The 19,906-nt window shown below is 40.2% G+C and overlaps 1 protein-coding gene across 2 annotated transcripts in view; it reads right to left on the reverse strand.

Moving 5' to 3' along the window:
- Positions 1-19,906, reverse strand: part of MGMT (O-6-methylguanine-DNA methyltransferase) — a 433,459-nt gene that overhangs the window by 36,522 nt on the left and 377,031 nt on the right. For both annotated transcript variants that reach the window (XM_063435142.1, XM_063435143.1), the window contains exon 5: positions 9,444-9,583. In XM_063435142.1, coding sequence (XP_063291212.1) covers positions 9,444-9,583 — 140 coding nt within the window. The remainder of the gene's footprint in view (positions 1-9,443; positions 9,584-19,906) is intronic.

Raw genomic sequence — 19,906 nt, forward strand, 5'->3', positions numbered from 1 at the left:
AAAATAAACATTGTAACATATTGATGACAGTTCATCTTCAACAGCAGACGTAAACAACTAGACTGAATTATGAAGGAATAGGAAGATTGCGATAATGAAAAAAAAAATAAGTAAATAAAATAGATGTATTTATTTAAATACTCCAAGATAACGGTTTGTAGTTAAAACTTCCCATCCTGCAGCACGCCAGAAGAGGGTTAAACACAACACATCGGGTGGTGTTATATTGTAGATCTTAATGCGGGTTGTAACTGTACTTTCCGCTGTTGTAAGCGTAAGATATAAAATTATTACAACAAAATATAATGCATACCAACATGAGACCGTCTTCGCGGAATAACAATGCAGTTTAGTGCAAAAAAGGATGCGTAATTGCTATCTCCTAGAAATGTAGCTAACTTTGGCCCGAGGCTGTAGGGGAGCAGACGCATCCAAACTAGCGGTAGGAACGCGTTGCAGTGTGAATAGATATGCTCTGTTCTTACCAGGAATGAGAAAAGCACAGTCGAGTTACAGCAATTTGTTTTTTTTAAGTGTAGCTTTTCGGAGAGTAAGGATAGGAAACTGGTTATGGTCAATCTTATTTCAGTTATTTTCTATCCCTTGGTGGCAGTATAAAAAATTTGTGTTTGCTAATATAATGCTACAGTTTGATTATATTACAGACTTCAGAGATGCTTTAGGGGGAGAAGGGACTCTTACACATTCCCACACTTACAGTTTGCTGTGGAAACTCTCTAACAATATAAAACAGAAATGTTTTATTTAAACAGTAATACTATTGCAAAGCATTCCAGAAGGCTTCAAGATTCTTTCCTACTTAAATGTGTTACCTATAACTTTGTGTGTAACCTTTTATATGCCACAATATTGCACTTCAATGGGATGTGACGAAAGATAAACTGCCCCAAATTACAAATTGAGCACATTTTTTTTAAATGTATTATTTGACAATTATTTGTCATTACTAATAATGGTCATATTGAATTGCTTCTTAAAATTATTTCACTAGAATTTACATTAAACATGTAAACACACAATCTCTTGTAATGTTATCGGTCACTCCTGCCCCATCCTGACGCAGCACAAGTTGTGGAGCCATGCATCATTCTGGTGTCATTTTTAATGCGAGCCACTACACCGCGACTTACCCTTATACTCAAAATTACGCTGGAATTGTGTTATTCCTGCAATCATGATGGTGTGACATCTGGTGCCACTCAATGGATGTTAACCAATAAAATCCTAAGTGACTGATTGACATGGCTTTCCTAAGTCTGTCACTGGCTATCAATACAGATGGTTGCTGGTTTCCAGAAACATACCAGCACACAGCAAACCTACCAATTGGCAGTTATTTTGATTAAAGGGATACTATATTCACCAAAACAACCTTAGCTACTCCGAATAAAGTAGTTTTGGTGTATAGACCATGCCAATGACGTCTCAATGTTCAATTATCTGTCGGTTAGTTAAATCACTTTGGTTTCTTTCCATGCAACCTAGTCACAGCTCCCCTGGCTCTGACTGACACAGCCTGCATTAAAAAAGTTTCACTTTCAATCAGACATAACTTACTTTAAAAGCTTTTATTTCCTGCTCTGTACATTTATTTTCAAATTTTTACATTTATTTTATTTTGTATAATACAATTCAATAAAATGAAAGGAAACAAGGGGGTACAGAAAGGAAAAAGTGGAATATCTGTCTTGCAAAGACTGCCAAGGGACATATATGGTCAATGTACCAGATGAAGAATCGTCTTACATAGATATCATTGGAGCAGAGTCAAACAGGTATATGCGTTCACCACTGGATGGTAGGGGTTAGCCCCAGAAACCTCCTAGACCCCTACATTCAAACATTATCTCCCTTCATTACTGTCTTAGGGTATGGAGGACATCATGTTAACTGATCTCTTATACTATGCCCTGCTTAGTATCATGCACAACCCGGGTTTGAGCTAAGTGTCTTGGGGAGGTGTTTGCAGTTGAAAAAAGTATGCCATGGATCCCATGTTTGGGTGTACTTTAGTATCTTTTACTAACCGATATTCAACCTTATGTATCCATTCCCTGATTGTGGGTATGTTTGCCTGTTTCCATAAAACAGGGATAAGCAGATTTGCTGCCGTCAGTAGGTGGGATATCAATTTAGCCGTGGTGGCCTTGACATTTGGTATGGGCCATAAAAGCAAAATGTATTCAGGAGAGAAAATAATATTTGAGGTGGTGATCGCCTGAATCCGTGTGTGGGTACATTTCCAGAACTTTTGGATCTCTGGGCAAAGCCAGCATATATGTATCGTGTTAGCATTATGTTGGTGACATCTCCAACACTTCCCTGAGGCATTAAGGTGGATTTTGTGGATTCTCTTGGGCGTGTAGTGACGTTGCGCAATGCATTTATAGTTGCTTCCCTGTGTGCTTAGGTTAGTGGACGATGTGTGAACTCAGGAGAATTGCTTTCAACTGACCCGGTGTGATGTCCACCTGTAATTCCCCCATCCACCTCAACTCAAAGTGCGGTATGGAATGTGTGTTTGCTTCTACCAAAAGAGTGTACATTGTCGATAGAATTTTCCTTTTTAATGTGTGTTGCTGGCATAGCAGTTCAAATTTCGTGAGGTCTCTATACCCTCTCGGAAGGAAGTTAGTGCTGCGTATGAAATTAGAAAGTTGTGCATGACGTAGGTGCTGGATGCCTGTAGCTACCTGATCGGGCATCAGTTGTGAGATGGTTTTAACCTCATTCTCATGTACCATTTCTCGAAGCGTTAGCACTTGATGTTGATGTTTAGAAAGTTTGTATATACGGCCTGTTTCGTGCCATGGAATTTTGTGTATGGGGATCTCGAGAAACGTGTCCTCAATTTTAATCCACTGTGTGCTCGTGTTGGCATTTGCCCATTCATAAATCCTTGAGAGGTGGACGGCCTTGTAATATTTTTCTACACTGGAGAAACCCAGGCCAGCTTCCGAATGGGGTCTAGTGAGAAGTGACTAGGCCAATCTAGGGCAGAGTTGTGACCACAGGAACATGGTGAGGAGTTTCCGAACAGACTCAAAGAATGTTTTACAAGAAACGTGGAAGAATATTCATTTTATTTTTTGTTTGGTCATTTGCAACTTGCACATAGATGGAGTAGCATTTTTAGTTCTGACCTCTTGGCTGTCAGAAACTTATATAGGCCCAGGGATTTGTCTCCAACATGTTGCGTTTCTAATGACTCAATATCGTCCACTAAGAATGCCACACGGGCTTCCCTATCGCGTTTTTTGGCAGATGCCAGTTTGATTTTCTCCCTCCGGACCACACACTTGTGGGCTTCCCAGATCACTGTGGGAGACATTTCCAGGAGCGAGTTCTCCACAAAATACTGCTTGGTTATCTTTTTTAACTGATCAATGATATTCTGGCCATTGAGCAAGATGTCGTTCATTTTCCATTGGGATATCTGATGGGGTAGGGAAGGGATAGAAATGGCAAGAGACAGGGGTGCATGGTCTGACCATGTGATGGCTCCATAGGAGCAGTCCCGAATAAGATGTAAATGTCTATGTTGTGTGAACATCATGTCAATGTGGGAGTAAGTGCCTGTGGGTGGAGAATAGAAAGAGAAGTATCTTTCAGTAGGGTGCATAATCCACCAACTATCACACAGTTTTGCTTCTTGTAGCATATGGTGCATTCCCCTGCGTGCTGAGTTTAGGTATTCGCTAGAGGTGGAGGAGGAATCCAGGTGACCGTCCAGTGTGATGTTCATGTCCCCTTCACAACAGTTTCTGGAAGGTGTCTAAGATATGTAGAATTTTCCCGAAAGATTGACATGGTTTTTTATTTGGTAGGTAGAGCTTCGCCAGGGTGACTAGCGTATTACCGATTTTCCCTTTGAGGAAGATGTATCTCCCCACCTCGTCTAATCGTGTGTCACATGGTGTGAATGGGACATGTGTACCGATCAGGATTGCTACCCCCCTAGATTTTGAGCCCGAGTAGTTACTGAAATATCCGGTAGGGAAGTGCCGGTTCCTTAACGATGGTACGGAAGTTTGTCTCCTGCACAAAAACTCTCTCAGCTCAGAGGCAGTAAAAATCAGTAAGGGCTATGGTTCTTTTCCCAGACTATTGAAACTTCTAGCATTAAAAGAAACAATCCGGATCATGGACATTTTATGCGTCCCCTTTGTGGTCTAGATGGCGGCTCATCAAGTGCAGAGCACCTTTAGTTGTGAACAAATGTACCTATGCTGTGTGTGTCTGTGGTACGATTGTGTTAAACAAAATGAGCAGATGGAGGCTGTATAAGTGTATAAAGAACTAAAAGCTAACTAAAAACAAAGCAACCATAAGAGTAACCTCCTTGCGAGTTAGTGTAGGTAGTAGCACTCAGTTTCTTCTATTGAGTGCCGAACAGGGAATTAGATCGGTCGGGCCTCTCAGGTGTAGGAATCTTACCTTTGGTCCCCCAATGTCTTAGGTCACTTTGGTTGTACGGAGGGGGCGGGGGGGAGGAGGGAAAGGGAAGGGATAGGGTCTACCTCCCTGTTAAGTGACTGAAAGGGTCTGGGTGGAGGTGCCCAGAAGTGGGGTTGTCAAGTTCAGCAATGCACTAGCGCTCGTGAGAAAGAGAGTCTATACACTGCCCGGGAAGGTTGAACTTGACACTGATATGGATTCTATCCTGACGTCAGAGATAGAATATTATCTCACGTGGGTGGCATTGGAATGACTGAGTTAGGCAACTCCAGATTTGTGTTGTATCTACGGTAAGGATAAAACAAGTATGCCTCTACCGTGTTGTCAGAGAGGGTTATGACACCTTGAGAAGAATCGTCAGTCCCTAGAGTAGTTGTAGGAACTCTCTCCGTCACGGTTACGAAACCCTACTTTAACGGGGTTGTGTTTTTCTTACTAAGTAAATTTAAAAAAATGTTTTTTATATTGTTTCAATTAATATATATTTATAATGGTAAAGTTAAACTGTATCGGCAGGCTACACCCCTTGGGTGTGGTGATCCATACAAAGACTATCTTACAATTGAGCATCCTATTATGCTCAAATGACCTAAACAGCCACCTGTACGGATATTCAGTGCTTCCAGCCAGCCACCCCTCAGGAATTTGGTCAAAGCTTCCAAAGAACTGGTATGGTGCAATATTTGTGAATTGGTCACATCCCTATCTTCTTCTAGCACAGTGACCCTGCGTCCTACATGGCGGATGGCGGTGCCAAGCACATCTAATTTTGTTTGAAATGAGGATTCCAGCTTACCTAACAGTTTTTTTCAGTAGGTCCCTTATGTCTTTTTCTGAGCGGTGTATAAGCCGTCAGAGAGCGTCGTGCTCAAGGGAGCCGAGTCAGTAGTCAGTCCTCATGGCAGCCGCCATTTTGTCTTCTCTGTCTTCCCCCTCGTAATGCCTTGCGTCCTTGAAAAACTTAGTTAGGGAACCAGCTTTGCCTGCTGGATTCTTCCCCGTTGTGTTCTGAGAGGGGTTCTGCTTTTTGGGGTTTCCCATGATGATTAGTTTTCTCTGATTGCACTGGATTGCCTTACAAGTCAAAGGGAGCTGAGTTAGTGTGCTTCCATTCAGTTCCTTGGTCGGCCATGCCCACCTCCCCTGTAAATGTAACTTTAATTACATACAGGAGGATTCTGTAGGGTCTAGCAAGCTATTAACAGTGCATGAAATAAGACATTCTAAATTAAACAGAATGTGTAATAAATGAAGTGTAAACATTAGATCTTACTTTACAGGAAGCATTTAGGAAGGTTGTGCATTTTGCATGCAAGGAGGTGTGGCTAAGGCTGCGTAAACAAAGTGATTTAACTCCTAAATGGAAGAGAAATTGCAGGGACATTATTTATACACCAAAACTGGTTCATTAAGCTGAAGTTTTTTTTGGTAACAATATTATCCCTTTAAGCATTACTATATCTTTGCAGTTTAATATCCAAACTTTCAATAATTTTGCTATAGCCTGTTTTTGGGTACTGCAATCCTTATCAGTGATGTGTCTTCTCTTTAAATAGTTACTGGTTGTAGCAATTCACAAGTATTGTGTTCATGGGAAAGATAATGTATTTTTAAAAGTAAAAAGAGTTGCAGCAGAAGGTGGTGTTATATTTCGTGATAGCTGTCAATTTCAACATGTGCTGGCTCACTTCACTCTTAATCTTTCTTAGATTTTATGCACTTTTCCATAGAGGAACATATACATGGCTCTTTTGTGCAACAAGCATGGCAAATCTCCAAAGTCTATATCCCTCTCCGCTGGAATCTGCCCACTGAACTTAAAATTTCCCACTCTGGTTATGTGGGTCAATTCAATGCCAACATTCCTCAGTGAGTCACAAACATAAAATGGACATTGTATTCATTAAACAGCCCAATGTTGCCACTCGTGTGTGGCGAAGTTTGCTTTTGTTGAGAAATCAAACTGAAGTGTGAGTGAAATCTGTCAACAATTAAAAAATAATTGAGTAGGAATGTGGTTTTGACACCAAGGGGAGGCAGGAGATGGTAACATAAAGACACAATGCAGACATGGGCAAATAAATAATTAAAATTAACCAGGTGTTGCATTATTGTAAGGCAATCAATCAACGTTTAAGAAACAATCTAACGTATAAAAAAAATGAAGAATAACACTTCTTTGTTTTGCAAATAAATATGCCAAAGCTTACTGCATCGTTTTATATTGCTTTTGGCATTAGTACTGATTAAACGATTTCCTATATTGGAGTAGTATTTATGTAGAAGGATATAAATTAGATTTAACTGCACAAGGTGCTATGTACAATAGTTTCAGTGGTGAAGAGGAATGTTCTGCGGTAAAACGTGTTTGATCTAACCCAGAAAAATGTATGGGTAACCAAGGAGGAGTAACCTAACCCGTACAGATGTGGTTCCACAGTACAGTATATGAAAGTCACATTTAAAGAACTGAAACAGTTTCTTTTCAGTGATAACTAGAGAGCTGATCATAGGTTTGCAAGGTTTCATATACTTCAGCAGTAAAATATTTTAGAAGTGAATGCTTAGATTTTCATATATATATATCCAGGCACCAACATAACTTCAATGGACACTATAATCACCAAAACAACTACAGCTTATTGAATTTGTTCTGGTGAGTAGAATCATTACATTCAGGCTTTTTGCTGTAAACACTGTCTTTTCAGAGAAAATGCAGTGTTTACATTACAGCCTACTGATAACTTCACTGGGCACGCCTCAGATGGCTGTTAGAGATCCGTTCTTGGTCATTGCTGCCTAAAATGCATCCAAACATTCAGTGTCTCCTCCCTCTGCATGCAGACACTGAACTTTCCTCATAGAGATTAATTGATTCAATTTATCTCTATGAGGAGATGATGATTGGCCAGGACTGTGTTTGAATTGTGCTGGCTCTGCCCCTGATCTGCCTCTTTGTCTGTCTCAGCCAATCCTATGGGGAAGCATTGTGATTGGATCAGGCGACCACTTCTGCTGATGTCAGCAGGCAGTGGGCAGGTCAAAAGGAAACCGGGACAAAGCCTGCAGCATCAGACTTGAATACAAGTAAGATTTTACTATATTTAGGGAGGCATGAGGGGGGGCATAGGGCCAGATGGTGGTTTTAACCCTATAAGGTCAGGAATACATGTTTGTGTTCCTAACCCTATAGTGCTCCTTTAAAGTAATGAAGCAGTTTTGGTGTATAGTGCATGCCCCTGCAGTCTCCCTCCTCAATTCTCCATTTAGGAGTTAAATCACTGTGTTTATGTATCCCTAGTCACAGCACCCTGCATGTGATGTACACAGCCTTCCTAAACACTTGCTGTAAAGTTACCTAATAGTTATACTTACTTCATTGCAAATTCTGTTTACTTCAGAATTTCTTATCTCCTGCTCTGTTAATAGCAGGAGACAAATGTTTAAAGTAAGTTAACATGATTGAAAATGAACCATTTAGTTTCCATGCAAGCTGTGTCGGTCACAGCCAGGAGAGGCATATTTTGGGCCAATACATACCATTGTCTAGAAATCTATTCATAAACAGGACTATATATAGGAAACGCATCACACATTTAGACCAGAACAAAGGTGACTTAGTCTAAGGAAAAGGAAAGTTTTTTAGTTTTTTTTACAGTAAAAACAATAAGTATGTACCTGAAGAGATGGTTTATCAGTCTATACAGATGTTTAAACAGCGATTGGATAAATACTTACGAACATAATATTCAAGCAAGATTGGAAGCATTTCAGACTGGGTTTTTTGTCTTCTTTTGGATCAACAGCAAAAACAGATGTGAGAAAGAGGCTGAACTTGATGGACGCTTGTCTCTTTTCAACAGTGTAACTGAATGAAAGCTTACTGGAACACCTCATAAGCTACATCCCCCTTTTTTTTTTTTTTTTTTTACAAAATCAACTTCCTTATTAGATGGACTTTGAGTAAATGCTCAGCACAACCAATGAGAGACTCCATCCTATAGCCATTCTCCTTTTATTGTGTTTCTTAGCCTGGATTTGAAATATTACTCATGTAAGAAAATACAGCAATTTGCTTTGGGCGGCAGAGTAAAGTGTTGCGATCGTTCATGAAGTACAAAGAACAACCAAGGCACAAAAGTTGGTTTCAGGCAGATTTTAATAGGATCGCAGTAGTGGCAACATTTTGGCTTTGTTATAGATCCTTTGTCAAGACTTGTATACTCTTACCCTTCGTTGCATTTGATGAAAATTTGGAGTTTTTACACTCGTGGGAGCACCTTTCGGTGAGTATTTGTATTGACGTGTGCAATTCCCCTTTGTGTGATCAATGGGTGATCTTTCATTGGCTGAGTTTTGTGCGCAATCTAATAAAGGATTTGCTTTATGAAAAGAGGAGGTGTGGCTAAGCTCATATGCGGAAATATACAATTTATCTTCCGATCAAGGTGGAGCTACCGAAGAAAAGAGCAAAACATTTTTCTTTTTCTTTAAGCAAAGGTAAAAAAATAGAGCATGCATGAGACCTAAACCTATCATTTAAGTTTCATTGGTGCCCGGTATTAAGTCATAATTATTTAAATATTACCTAGAATCTGTTAAAAATTATCTGCATGATGGTTGAATGAGTAAGCAAAGAAGCCCAATGAGTATTTGCGTAGCTTGAGATTTTTGCTAGTTTTGACCCTTAACTCCCTTGCCTCTGTGTCAAACCTCTTTAACATTGCTGTAAAGGTCCACCCACTTTGGTTCGTCATGGCTACTTTTGTAATGGCCAGTCAATACCACAGCTTGGGTCGGTGGTCCTTCCCCTTTCACACCAAACAGCAAATCTCTTTGTTCATGGAAGACAGGTGGTCTATATCTTGGTCAATCACAACCCAAGGAAGATTCTTTATATGATTATTTGGCTTGGACCCAAAATATATAAATACGTTTAATATCACTCATTGATTCGATCTTACCGGGTTGTGTGACAGTGCCATGCCAACAGCCCTGGCTGCTTTTTTGTTTCCAGCAAGTTCAGCCAATTCTTTGTAAGACACAGTTTCACCCACTTTCACTTTCTCCAGCAGAGTAACCAGTACCGTTTTGGTGAATGAATCTAAGAAGAAAACATTCATATAATTAGGATCATTGATTAGAAAGACAGGAAAATTCACATGTGATACCAACCATACATAAGAACCATTCTATTTAGATCACACCTAATAAAACAAATATATAAATAAAACAAATTAACCAATTCAGGAAATATCTGCTGTATAAAAGAGTGTATACAATAAATGTTAAGGAAATACAATAAATATAGGCCTCCCAACAGTCCTTATTAAGGTTCTGTCTGCTTCCTCTACTTGACATGGCGTTTGCAATATTACGCGAGGCTTGCAGTTCTTGGCCTTGCAATAGTTAACCAGCTGCCATCCAACTTGCCCTCTGCTATACAGAGCACAGAATCCAGCATCTTCAAGGACTCCCCACAGACGTACGACTCTGAAGACTGTCATGACATACTCATATAATATAAAATGTATGTAATTATGGACAGTGTACTGTCAGCCTTATGGGAGATGTGGTCAGTCCATAAAACATTTGATCCCCATGATACGGACGTTCATACATTGAATATACAAAACTAAGATTGCGTTGAGATCAAAAAGTGACAACTCCCATCAATTGTATGTATAATGCCTGCATAGTATAAGGCAATATGCAACATTTTAAAACAGGTTCCAAATACAGGTACTTCAAAAGACATTTTTTTTACAACTACCCCAAAGTGCCATAAAAGTATGCCATTACACATGAACAGCAATGTTATATGGTCAGACTTTCAGCACCCATTTCTGTAGGGTCCCTTAACAATGACCTTCTGTTTTAGAATATAGTTTTTGTCACATTACATGGGTTAGAATATGAATTAACCAGTGTCCAGGACTGGAAAAGACTGTTTTAATCAGAGTGTTCTTCAGCTTGATACTGGTTTTGTTTAAAGGAATACTATAGGGTCAGGTATACAAACATGTATTCCTGACCCTATAGTGTTAAATACACTATTTAGGTGGCCGGGTTGATTGAGTTAAAGGACCACTCTAGTGCCAGGAAAGCATACTCGTTTTCCTGGCACTAGAGTGCCCTGAGGGTGCCCCCACCCTCAGGGACCCCCTCCCGCCCGGCTCTGGAAAGGGGAAAGGGGTTAAATCTTACCTTTTTCCAGCGCTGGGCGGAGAGATCTCCTCCAGCTCTCCTCCTCCGATCCTCCTCTTCTCCTCCCCGTCGGCTGAATGCGCACGCGCGGCAAGAGCTGCGCGCGCATTCAGCCGGTCACATAGGAAAGCATTCATAATGCTTTCCTATGGACGCTGGCGTGCTCTCACTGTGAAAATCACAGTGAGAAGCACGCAAGCGCCTCTAGCGGCTGTCAATGAGACAGCCACTAGAGGACATAGGGGGAAGGCTTAACCCATTCATAAACATAGCAGTTTCTCTGAAACTGCTATGTTTCTGAAAAAATGGGTTAACCCTAGAAGGACCTGGCACCCAGACCACCTCATTAAGCTGAAGTGGTCTGGGTGCCTAGAGTGGTCCTTTAATCAATTCTGTTGACTTCAGCCAAAGATGTGGGATTGGGGGGGGGGGGGGGGGGGGACAGAGACAAACGCTATACTGGACAATCAGCATCTCCTCACAGAGATACATTGAATTAATGCATCCCTAACCCATTAACACTATGATAATTGAATCAATGCAGCTCTATGGGAAAGTTCAGTGTCTCCATGCAGAGTGTGGAGACGCTGAGCATCAGTGCTGCCTATTGTGCAGCACTGACCCAGGAAACACCTCTAGTGGCCTTCTGAGTAACTGCCACAGGAGGTGTCCCTAGGCATCAATGTAAACACTCTCTCTGAAAAGGCAGCTTTTACAACAAAAAGCCTGCAGAGACTGACTATACGCTACAGAACAACTACATTGAGCTGTAGTGGTTCTGGTGACTATAGTGTCCCATTAAGTTTTGAAAATCATTCTGAGAACACCAATCTAAATATTGTTAAATTTGTGTTGAAAAAAAAAAAAAAAAAAATCATCAAACTTTCCCGACTGGTTTAACCCCTTAAGGACACATGACGTGTGTGACACGTCATTATTCCATTTTATTCCAGAAGTTTGGTCCTTAAGGGGTTAAGTAATTTCGGGAAGTGTACTGCTGTGCAGCATGTGCATATGATAGGAAACTTAAAAACCAAAGAAAGAATATTGCTAGACATAGTGCAGCTCTGAAAAATTGTGTTAAATATAGGATACTAGTATCTTAAAAATATACAGCACACATCATGGCTGTCACTTCTGTACATTTCCTTGAACGCGCCATATATCATACATGACATTGACGTCATGTAGTTTAATTCTCAGGAGGAAAAAAAAAATATCCCAAAATAGAAAAGGTTAATGAAAGAGTTAAGACTGAGATTCCTTCCACCCCCCTCGATTTGTTGATATTTCTGTGGCATGTCATGGTCTTACTACAATTTCCACAAATATGTCAACATTTTCACCACACATTTCTTGCATATTTTCATTAATTGAACAAATATTGTACTCTTTAACCCTAGTTAATTGACCTACAATGTTGTTTTTACTTATTCTCCATTGAAAGATAGACAAAAAGGCAGAACCTGAAGTATAATGTCTTACATTTTAACTAGAAACACGAATATTTTATTTTAGAGTTTGTATACATTCTTGCTAATATAATCATGAAATATATTACACATTCTAAGATACAAGAAGAATTGTACCAACAAAAAGATTCAAACTTTGTTTTTGTTTTCTTATATCTTGGCAAGATATTTTGTTTCCCTAATTATTCTTTTTTTTTTTTTTTTTATCACAGAGGTACCCTCCAATACTAGCAAAGGATAGGGTAAAACAAAGCCAAGGCCCAAAACAAGACACAGGACACAAAACAAGTGAAAGTAGTACTTATCTGATGTTCTATACCATGTAAATCCCCCCAGGTACACTGATGCCTGCACCAAGCACCTTCATATGCATGTCCATAAATATATGCATTTGTGTGAAATGTCACTCCAAGATGTATTTTCTACCTATTTGTATGCATTCAAATCAAGATTCAAAATGTCCACTCACCATTTGCAGTTGCAAGTAACTTTCAAGGTCTTGCTTGTAGTACAGGACTACAAATTGTAAGTCCTGCATTCACTAATACAAAAATATGCAAAACGAAAAAAAGTTTACTGGAACTGCCCTGGTTCAGAAGTTTTCTTCCAGTGCAACACATTATCTTTCAACAAACTGTTTACAACCAAAGGCAAAATAATGTGTAAATATGCTCAGATATCCAGAGGCACCTCCGTAGGCTAAGTGTTTGCCATTTTATTATATTTTATTTATAAAGTGCCAACACATTCCACAGAATTGTACATGGGTAGAATGGGTCCATGTAAAAAGACAAGGTACAATACATCTGAGACAATACAACATTTGACATACAAGTACTGGGCGAGTTGAGGGCACTATGCTCGTGGGAAATTACAATCTAGATGGATTGGAGGGATGAGACAGGAGGTCATTCATTTTTTTTTTATGAATGAAAAGGATGAGTTGAACATTTCCACGAGATTAACTACAGGGTATTCAGGGACATTTACAGGGTACAGTGCAGAGGCAAAGGGTCCTTCCACTATCTTGGCCATGACAGTTCTGGGAGGATAATATTGTCGGAACATAGTTTAGTTTGCTTTTTAGCTCCAAAAAAAATAAATTCAAAAAGTGGCATTACTTTGTGTATTAGTTTTATTTCCCATTGGATAATACATCAAGTTTCTTCATGTGTAATTGTACAAGATCCCTAGATATGACTGAATGGAGTTTCTGTTATCAATATCGATTAGTATACGGGGGTACGCAAGCAGTTACAGGAGGAATGCTTTGTTTTTGATGAGAAATATAAAAATTTATATTTTTGTATGAATTAGATAATCTTTATTCACCACTTAGACCAGTGTTCTCATTACTTTCTGGCTACATTATGTGTAATGTCTGGTCAAAAGAGCAACCATGCAAAGCAAAACAGAACAAATAAATAAAAATGCAGATGCAGTGGAAACATTGCAAAGACTGTTTAAAAGAGTTCACCTAATGAATCGTAAAACCTTTATTCAGTTTACTTGGGGTCAGGGCCGTCTTTAACGCGGGGCAAATGGGGCAGCTGCCCCGGGCTCATTTGCTCCTGGGGGGCCCAGAGCAGCTGCCTCGTGGGCCCCGCGATTTGCGCTGCCCGCATGGACTGGACAGTGTGGCTGCACAGAGCCGCACCGGCCCGCACACTAATGCGGCCCCCCAGGTGGCTCAAGCACTAAGGGCCACCCGGAGGGCATGTGTGAGCAGGAGCCCGGTCTGGCGCTGTGACGCTTAAACAGCGCGACCGGGCCCCTTCCTGTACTGGCTGGGAGGAAGTGACGTCACTTCCTCCCGACGAAGATCAGAGCCGCGCGGGAGGAGAATGGCAGGAAGAGGGGAGTTCCAGAGGAGAACTCCCATCTGCCTCAGCCTGCCATTGGACCAGGAAACCACCCTCCAGAAAAAGGTAAGAACCTGGAGGGTGGCTAAATGTATGCTTGTGTGTAAGTATGTCTGTCTGTGTATGTATGTGTGTGTGTATGTCAGTAGGCCTGTCTGTGTATGTATGTGTGTATGTCAGTATGCCTGTGTGTGTCAGCATGCTTGTGTGTGTCAATACATCGGTCAGTGTATGTGTCTGTATGTCTGTGTGTGTGTCAATAAGTCTGCCAGTGTGTCTGTGTGTGTCAGTATATCTGTCAGTGTATGTGTCTGTGTTTGTATGTATGTCTGTGTGTGTGTCAATACGTGTGTCTGTGTGTGTCAGTATATCTGTCAGTGTCAGTATATCTGTCAGTGTATGTGTCTGTGTTTGTATGTATGTATGTGTGTGTGTGTGTGTCAATACGTCTGTCAGTGTATGTGTTTGTGTGTGTGTCAGTATATCTGTCAGTGTATGTGCCTGTGTGTGTATGTGCGTGTGTGTCAGTATGTCTGCCAGTATATATTTGTGTGTCAGTGTATGTGTGTCAGTATGTATCTGTGAATGTTTTAATGTCTGTCTGTGTGTATGTGCCAGTACGTCTTTCTATATGTATGTCAGTATGCCTGTGTGTGTGTCAGTGTGTCTGCGTGTATGTCAGTATGCCTGTGTGTATCAATACGTCTGTCAGTGTATGGGTCTGTGTGTGTCAGTATCTCTGTCAGGGAATGTGTCTGTGTGTGTCAGTATCTCTGTCAGTATATGTGTGTGTGTGTGTGTCAGTATATGTCAGTGTATGTGTCTGTGTGTGTGTCAGTATGTCTGCCAGTATATATTTGTGTGTCAGTATGTATCTGTGAAGGTTTTAATGTCTGTCTGTGTCTGTATGTGCCAGTACGTCTGTCAGTGTGATTGCGCATTGTGCGTAATTAGGGGGGAGGGATGGGAGGAGCAGGGCCCAGGGGGCCCAAGAAAATGCATTGCCCATGGTCCTAATCATATTATAGACGGCCCTGCTTGGGGTAAGGCTGCAAAGCAGTCCTGACTGCTCTGTGTACATTCTTACAATTAACTCTTTATCAATAAAGCTATGGTGTTCCACCCAAAATGAGAGCAATGCGTAACTGGGAGTGAAAAATGTGAAATAATGCAAATAAAATGTTGTGGTACCACACAGAACCTGATTACTGGAGATCCATCAGTTTGGCGTTCACTAAGTTTGTCAACGGAAATGAAAAATAAATAGATAAAACAAGAACAAAAAAAAACAATAAACATCAAACCAAGTCCCGTGCTTATTTCCGTACTCCAAAAGTCCTCACTAAATGTAAATTCAGATATGTCCAGTGTATCTTATTCACTCAATAAGAAGACATAGATCAGGATCAACTATATGGCTAGGATTTTCATACATTTTACATTGTTTCATTCTGCTTTGACCACTACTCCTTGTACATTTTTTTTCATTTAAAAAAAAAAAATAATTGTATTATTGTCAAATCCTGAACGTTTCATTTTGCCCCTTAATTTTTCTAGCTCGTCTTCAATTCTGAACAGTTAATACTATACAAGGCAATAAACGAGCATCCTTAAAATAAACAAATGCAATAGTATAAATTTAGTGTGTAAAGCAGACATCACTACTCGTTTTAGAATGTTTTGCCTTTCATAACCTTGGATCTAGTTGCAAAATATTTTATACATTTAAGTACTTGGCTTTTTGGATTTTCCACAAAAAGGACTTCAACCTTCCATTGTAATTTACTATTTTTGAGACAGTAAAAAGATTGCCATTTCAAACATATCTTACATATTCCCACTTCGGTATTATACACTATGTGGTGTTTTACAGATATATATAACACCACATTATTGCAATGAGTTATTTATTGAGTAGCTGCATCGGATGTGTTCCAACACTCGATTAACCCCTGAAGGATGGAGTCAGTTGTACAAGTTGTGATCAAAACAATACGTAAACAAAACATGGAATTTGCGCTATATGTCTGTCCAACCGTAATTCACCTCTTTCATATTAAGTACACCCACACTTATTATATATCATTTTGTTCAGGGAAGCAGGACTTTCATTTCATATAAAATATTTATATCTGAAAAATTATTTAATATGAATAAAATTTAAAAAACTTTGAGAAATTAAATGTTATTTTTCAAGTTCTGCATGGCATTTTAATTGTTAATATTGATGTGGAATTATTAAAAATTATTATTGTACTTGTATTGAATTATTGTACTAACTCCATTTTAACCTTATATTGTGACAATCCTCCATTTTGTCCTCCTAACCTGACTTCTTCAAATCCTCCATTTTGTCCTCATGACTTAACTTGTTCATTTTAAAACTACCTTACGTGACTGAATTTCCCAACCCAATTAATACAGTAGACAAAGACCGTGTTTCCTACAAGGACAAGTACCAGGAGGTGCTGGCTACTCCTTAAGACTTGCCGGCTACTCCTTAGGACTTGTAAGATAGTATAGTTTGAAGGCCACGAGAACACAGTAGTAATGAAATGTTCTATTCATAAGAGACCTTGCACCTGGACATGAGGCCTGATATCACTGACTGTGTAAAATGACGCTCAAGCCCCCCTTTCCACCGAGTAAACCTCATGCTGGGAAAGATGGCGCCTGAGCCTTCTGTCCACACCCTTGCCCAGAACAATACCACCTCCCGGTGGGAGGACACCTAGCTGGTCACTCAAACCCCTGAGCCAATTAATAATATTGGTGGGTGGACACGAAGTTAGTCACATAATGTTTAATCCAATCAATGATGTTTATTAGTTATTATCTGATATTCAATGATGATGTCATTTTGCTTTTAAAAAGATCTGCACAACTGTTTTCCAACCAGATTGTATTAAATTTTCTGAAGTGCTTTTAACCTGAACTCCATGTGTCAGTGTGAGCTTACTTCTGCGTATACGCAATTTAATCATCTCAGATTTGGACAGGAACAGATAGACATTTAAACATATTTGTTTATTTCTAAATTAATCTACATCAATTTGGCGCATCCAACGTGGGGCATCGGGCTATGGCCTCTGGCCGGTGAGCCGTCCTAAGGAAGATGCTGTTGGACGGGGGAATCCTGGGGGTAGGAAGGGAGACTGATCACCTCCAAGTACACGGTAGAGACTTCTGCAGAGCCACCGGTATGTTCCGGCCCCTTTGATTGACCCGTCCACGTGTCTGTGACTGCTTCCCGGGAGGACATCAAAGACAGGTAATATCTTGCCCGGTGTCTCGTTACTCACTTGTTTACCTGCATTTTAGTCTATCTGTTGCCTGGGTGTGTTTGAATTGTTTGCCTGTTTCCCCATTTTGAGATAAAGGGGGGGTGGACCTGCAGGGGTTTTGCCTGGGGTTCTGTCTTGCTTGTTTTCCCCTTTTTGGGATAAAGGGGGGTGGACCTGAGGGGACTTGCCTGGGTCTTCAGTATATCTGTCTATCTGTTTGTATTTTACCCCTTTTGGGATAAAGGGGGGTGGACCTGAGGGGATTTGCCTGGGTCTTCTGTTGCCTGTTTTACCCCTTTTAGGAACCACGGTGCTGTGGTTGTAGGGAAAAAGGGGGGTTGACCTGTGGATGTGTTCCTGGGGGTCATCTTTTCCTGTTTAACTCTTTTAGGAGCCTCGTGGCTGGGGCTGTAGGGAAAAAGAGGTGTGTTGGATCTGTGGAGATTGTGTAGACTCATAGTTTCCTGGGGATCCTTCTTGTGTCACTTTGATAGCCTAGCTAGCTTCTCTGTGCACGTTACTCTGCTTGCAGAGTGGTGGTACCCTCCAGCTTTGAGCGCTGAGCTGGAGCCATTCCAATTTTTATTTGGTGGTGTGTGAATTCGGGCAGGCATTGCTGTCTTCATCACCACGGAGTAGTGGGACTTATAAAGTGGGTCTTTATAGGGGCACTACAAGAGTGAGGGTAGCGCAGACACTATTAGTGGGCTGCTGTGACGAGGGAGGCATATGGATTTCGGACCGGTGTTAGCTGTTATCCTTGGCCGCTGGTAGTAAGATACTACGGGATTGAGGGAGGTGACTTTGGAGTAAGCACACGAGTAAAGGAAAGGGATTATTGTTGATTTCATTTGAACTGTGATGCATGCACTGTATTTCAATTGTACTGTTGTTTTGTTTGTGTAATTAGGAGTTATTTAAACTCCTGTGTCTGTCTCTAAGGATTTTTCCCTGCCTTTTCCCTTTTCTATACTTCCTATATTATTATTCTATCCTCTCCTATTTCTATTGTGAGAGAAGTGATTGGTCACACACTTCTCACCTCGCTCCAATTAGTGACTAGTCTACGTTTTGGGAAGACGCACTTGGGGGGGACCCACCCCTCTCGAGTGTCAGTCCACCATTGTAGACACTGTTTAAAACCTTTTTCCCCTATATCTGGGACGCCTGTATAGGAGGGGAATGGAACAGGGTTAGAAAAGCCCAATAAGGGCTGACTAGCGCGTGTGATCTAGTTGAAGATAGAGATTGCTAAAGTGTGTAAAATTGCTGTGCCTTCATGTGGTAGATTACTGACAGAGAAGAAAGCAAGCTTACTGGTACAGAGTAGCAATGCTATTCAGCAGGAAGGTAGGGTTGAGGAAGAACTAGATCACAAAGGGTTAAGAATGTATGTATATTATAATAATTGTTTTTGTATTTTGTGTTAGCCATTACCCTGGTAGAGGGTGGGGGTTTTGTATTGAGTTTCACTGAAGAGTATTATTAAATGTTGTGTTTTTGTGTCTCTTTGCTTTTGCAATAATTGTAACGTAACTGTCTTTCCAGCGCTGACATGGTTAAAAAACTTCATGCTGGCTCTCTCCTTGCCTTCTGTGAGACGCGAGGGGGGAGAGGGAGGGGTGACATTCCTGGTTTTTCAGTTCTGCGTTCAGTAAAATTATTCAGAAACTAATGATAAGATTTAGCAATGGAACAAAGTATTTTCTCCAAGACTGTTGTATAAGATAAGGAGCCAGGGATGTAGCTCAGTGTTTATTACGAAGGTTAGGAAAGTGAATCTGATGCAGGAATAGAGAATTATTTGGACGAGTTAAAAATGTAAAGGCAAGTGTGATTTGTTGCATTACTATGCAATGTGGATAGAGGGAATATGCAAAGTTGTTAAGCTAGATTGTGAAGAGGAAAAGTGATTAATGGCTGTAGGTATATTGTTTGCATTCCGTGAGTTTATTTATTTATTTTATTTATTTATTTATTTTCCGCCTGTGTATTGTGTCATGCTCATCCTATCTTAAAGACATGCTGTCTTCCTTAATTCCCATATATTATGAACAAAAAGGTTACGGTTACTAGGATTACCCTGCTATTAGTTTCCCTGTGTCAGGAAGGTGTCTGTGACAAGTATTGGTTAATATGTAGATAGAATATATATGTCTATCGTTTCACGTATAAGTAACAAGTGTGTTTTAGCTTTGTGTACAAAGATTGATAACATGCTGAAAGAAGGGTTATCTTAAAGAACATTTACTAAAAGAAAGTTCTAATAAACCAAGATTTCTTGAACAAATTAATAAGCCAAGTTTAAAGACTGACTAACATAATTTTTGTTGTAAGCCCAGATATTTTATTATTGCATATGCATAGGAATTGAGACTTTGGGCATTATAGTATATTAATTCTAGATCTGTTACTAGCAGCAAGTGCCTATCCCACGCATGCTTAAAACACTTCTACTGAGTTAACCTCTACCACTCCAGTTGGAAGGCTATTCCATGCATCCACTACCCTCTCAGTAATGTAATACTTCCTGATATTATTTTTAAACCTTGGTCCCTCTATTTTTGAGACTATGTCCTCTTGTTATGGTAGTTTTCCTTCT

Source organism: Pelobates fuscus, chromosome 10 (assembly GCF_036172605.1).
Source record: "Pelobates fuscus isolate aPelFus1 chromosome 10, aPelFus1.pri, whole genome shotgun sequence".
Lineage (NCBI taxonomy): Eukaryota > Metazoa > Chordata > Amphibia > Anura > Pelobatidae > Pelobates > Pelobates fuscus.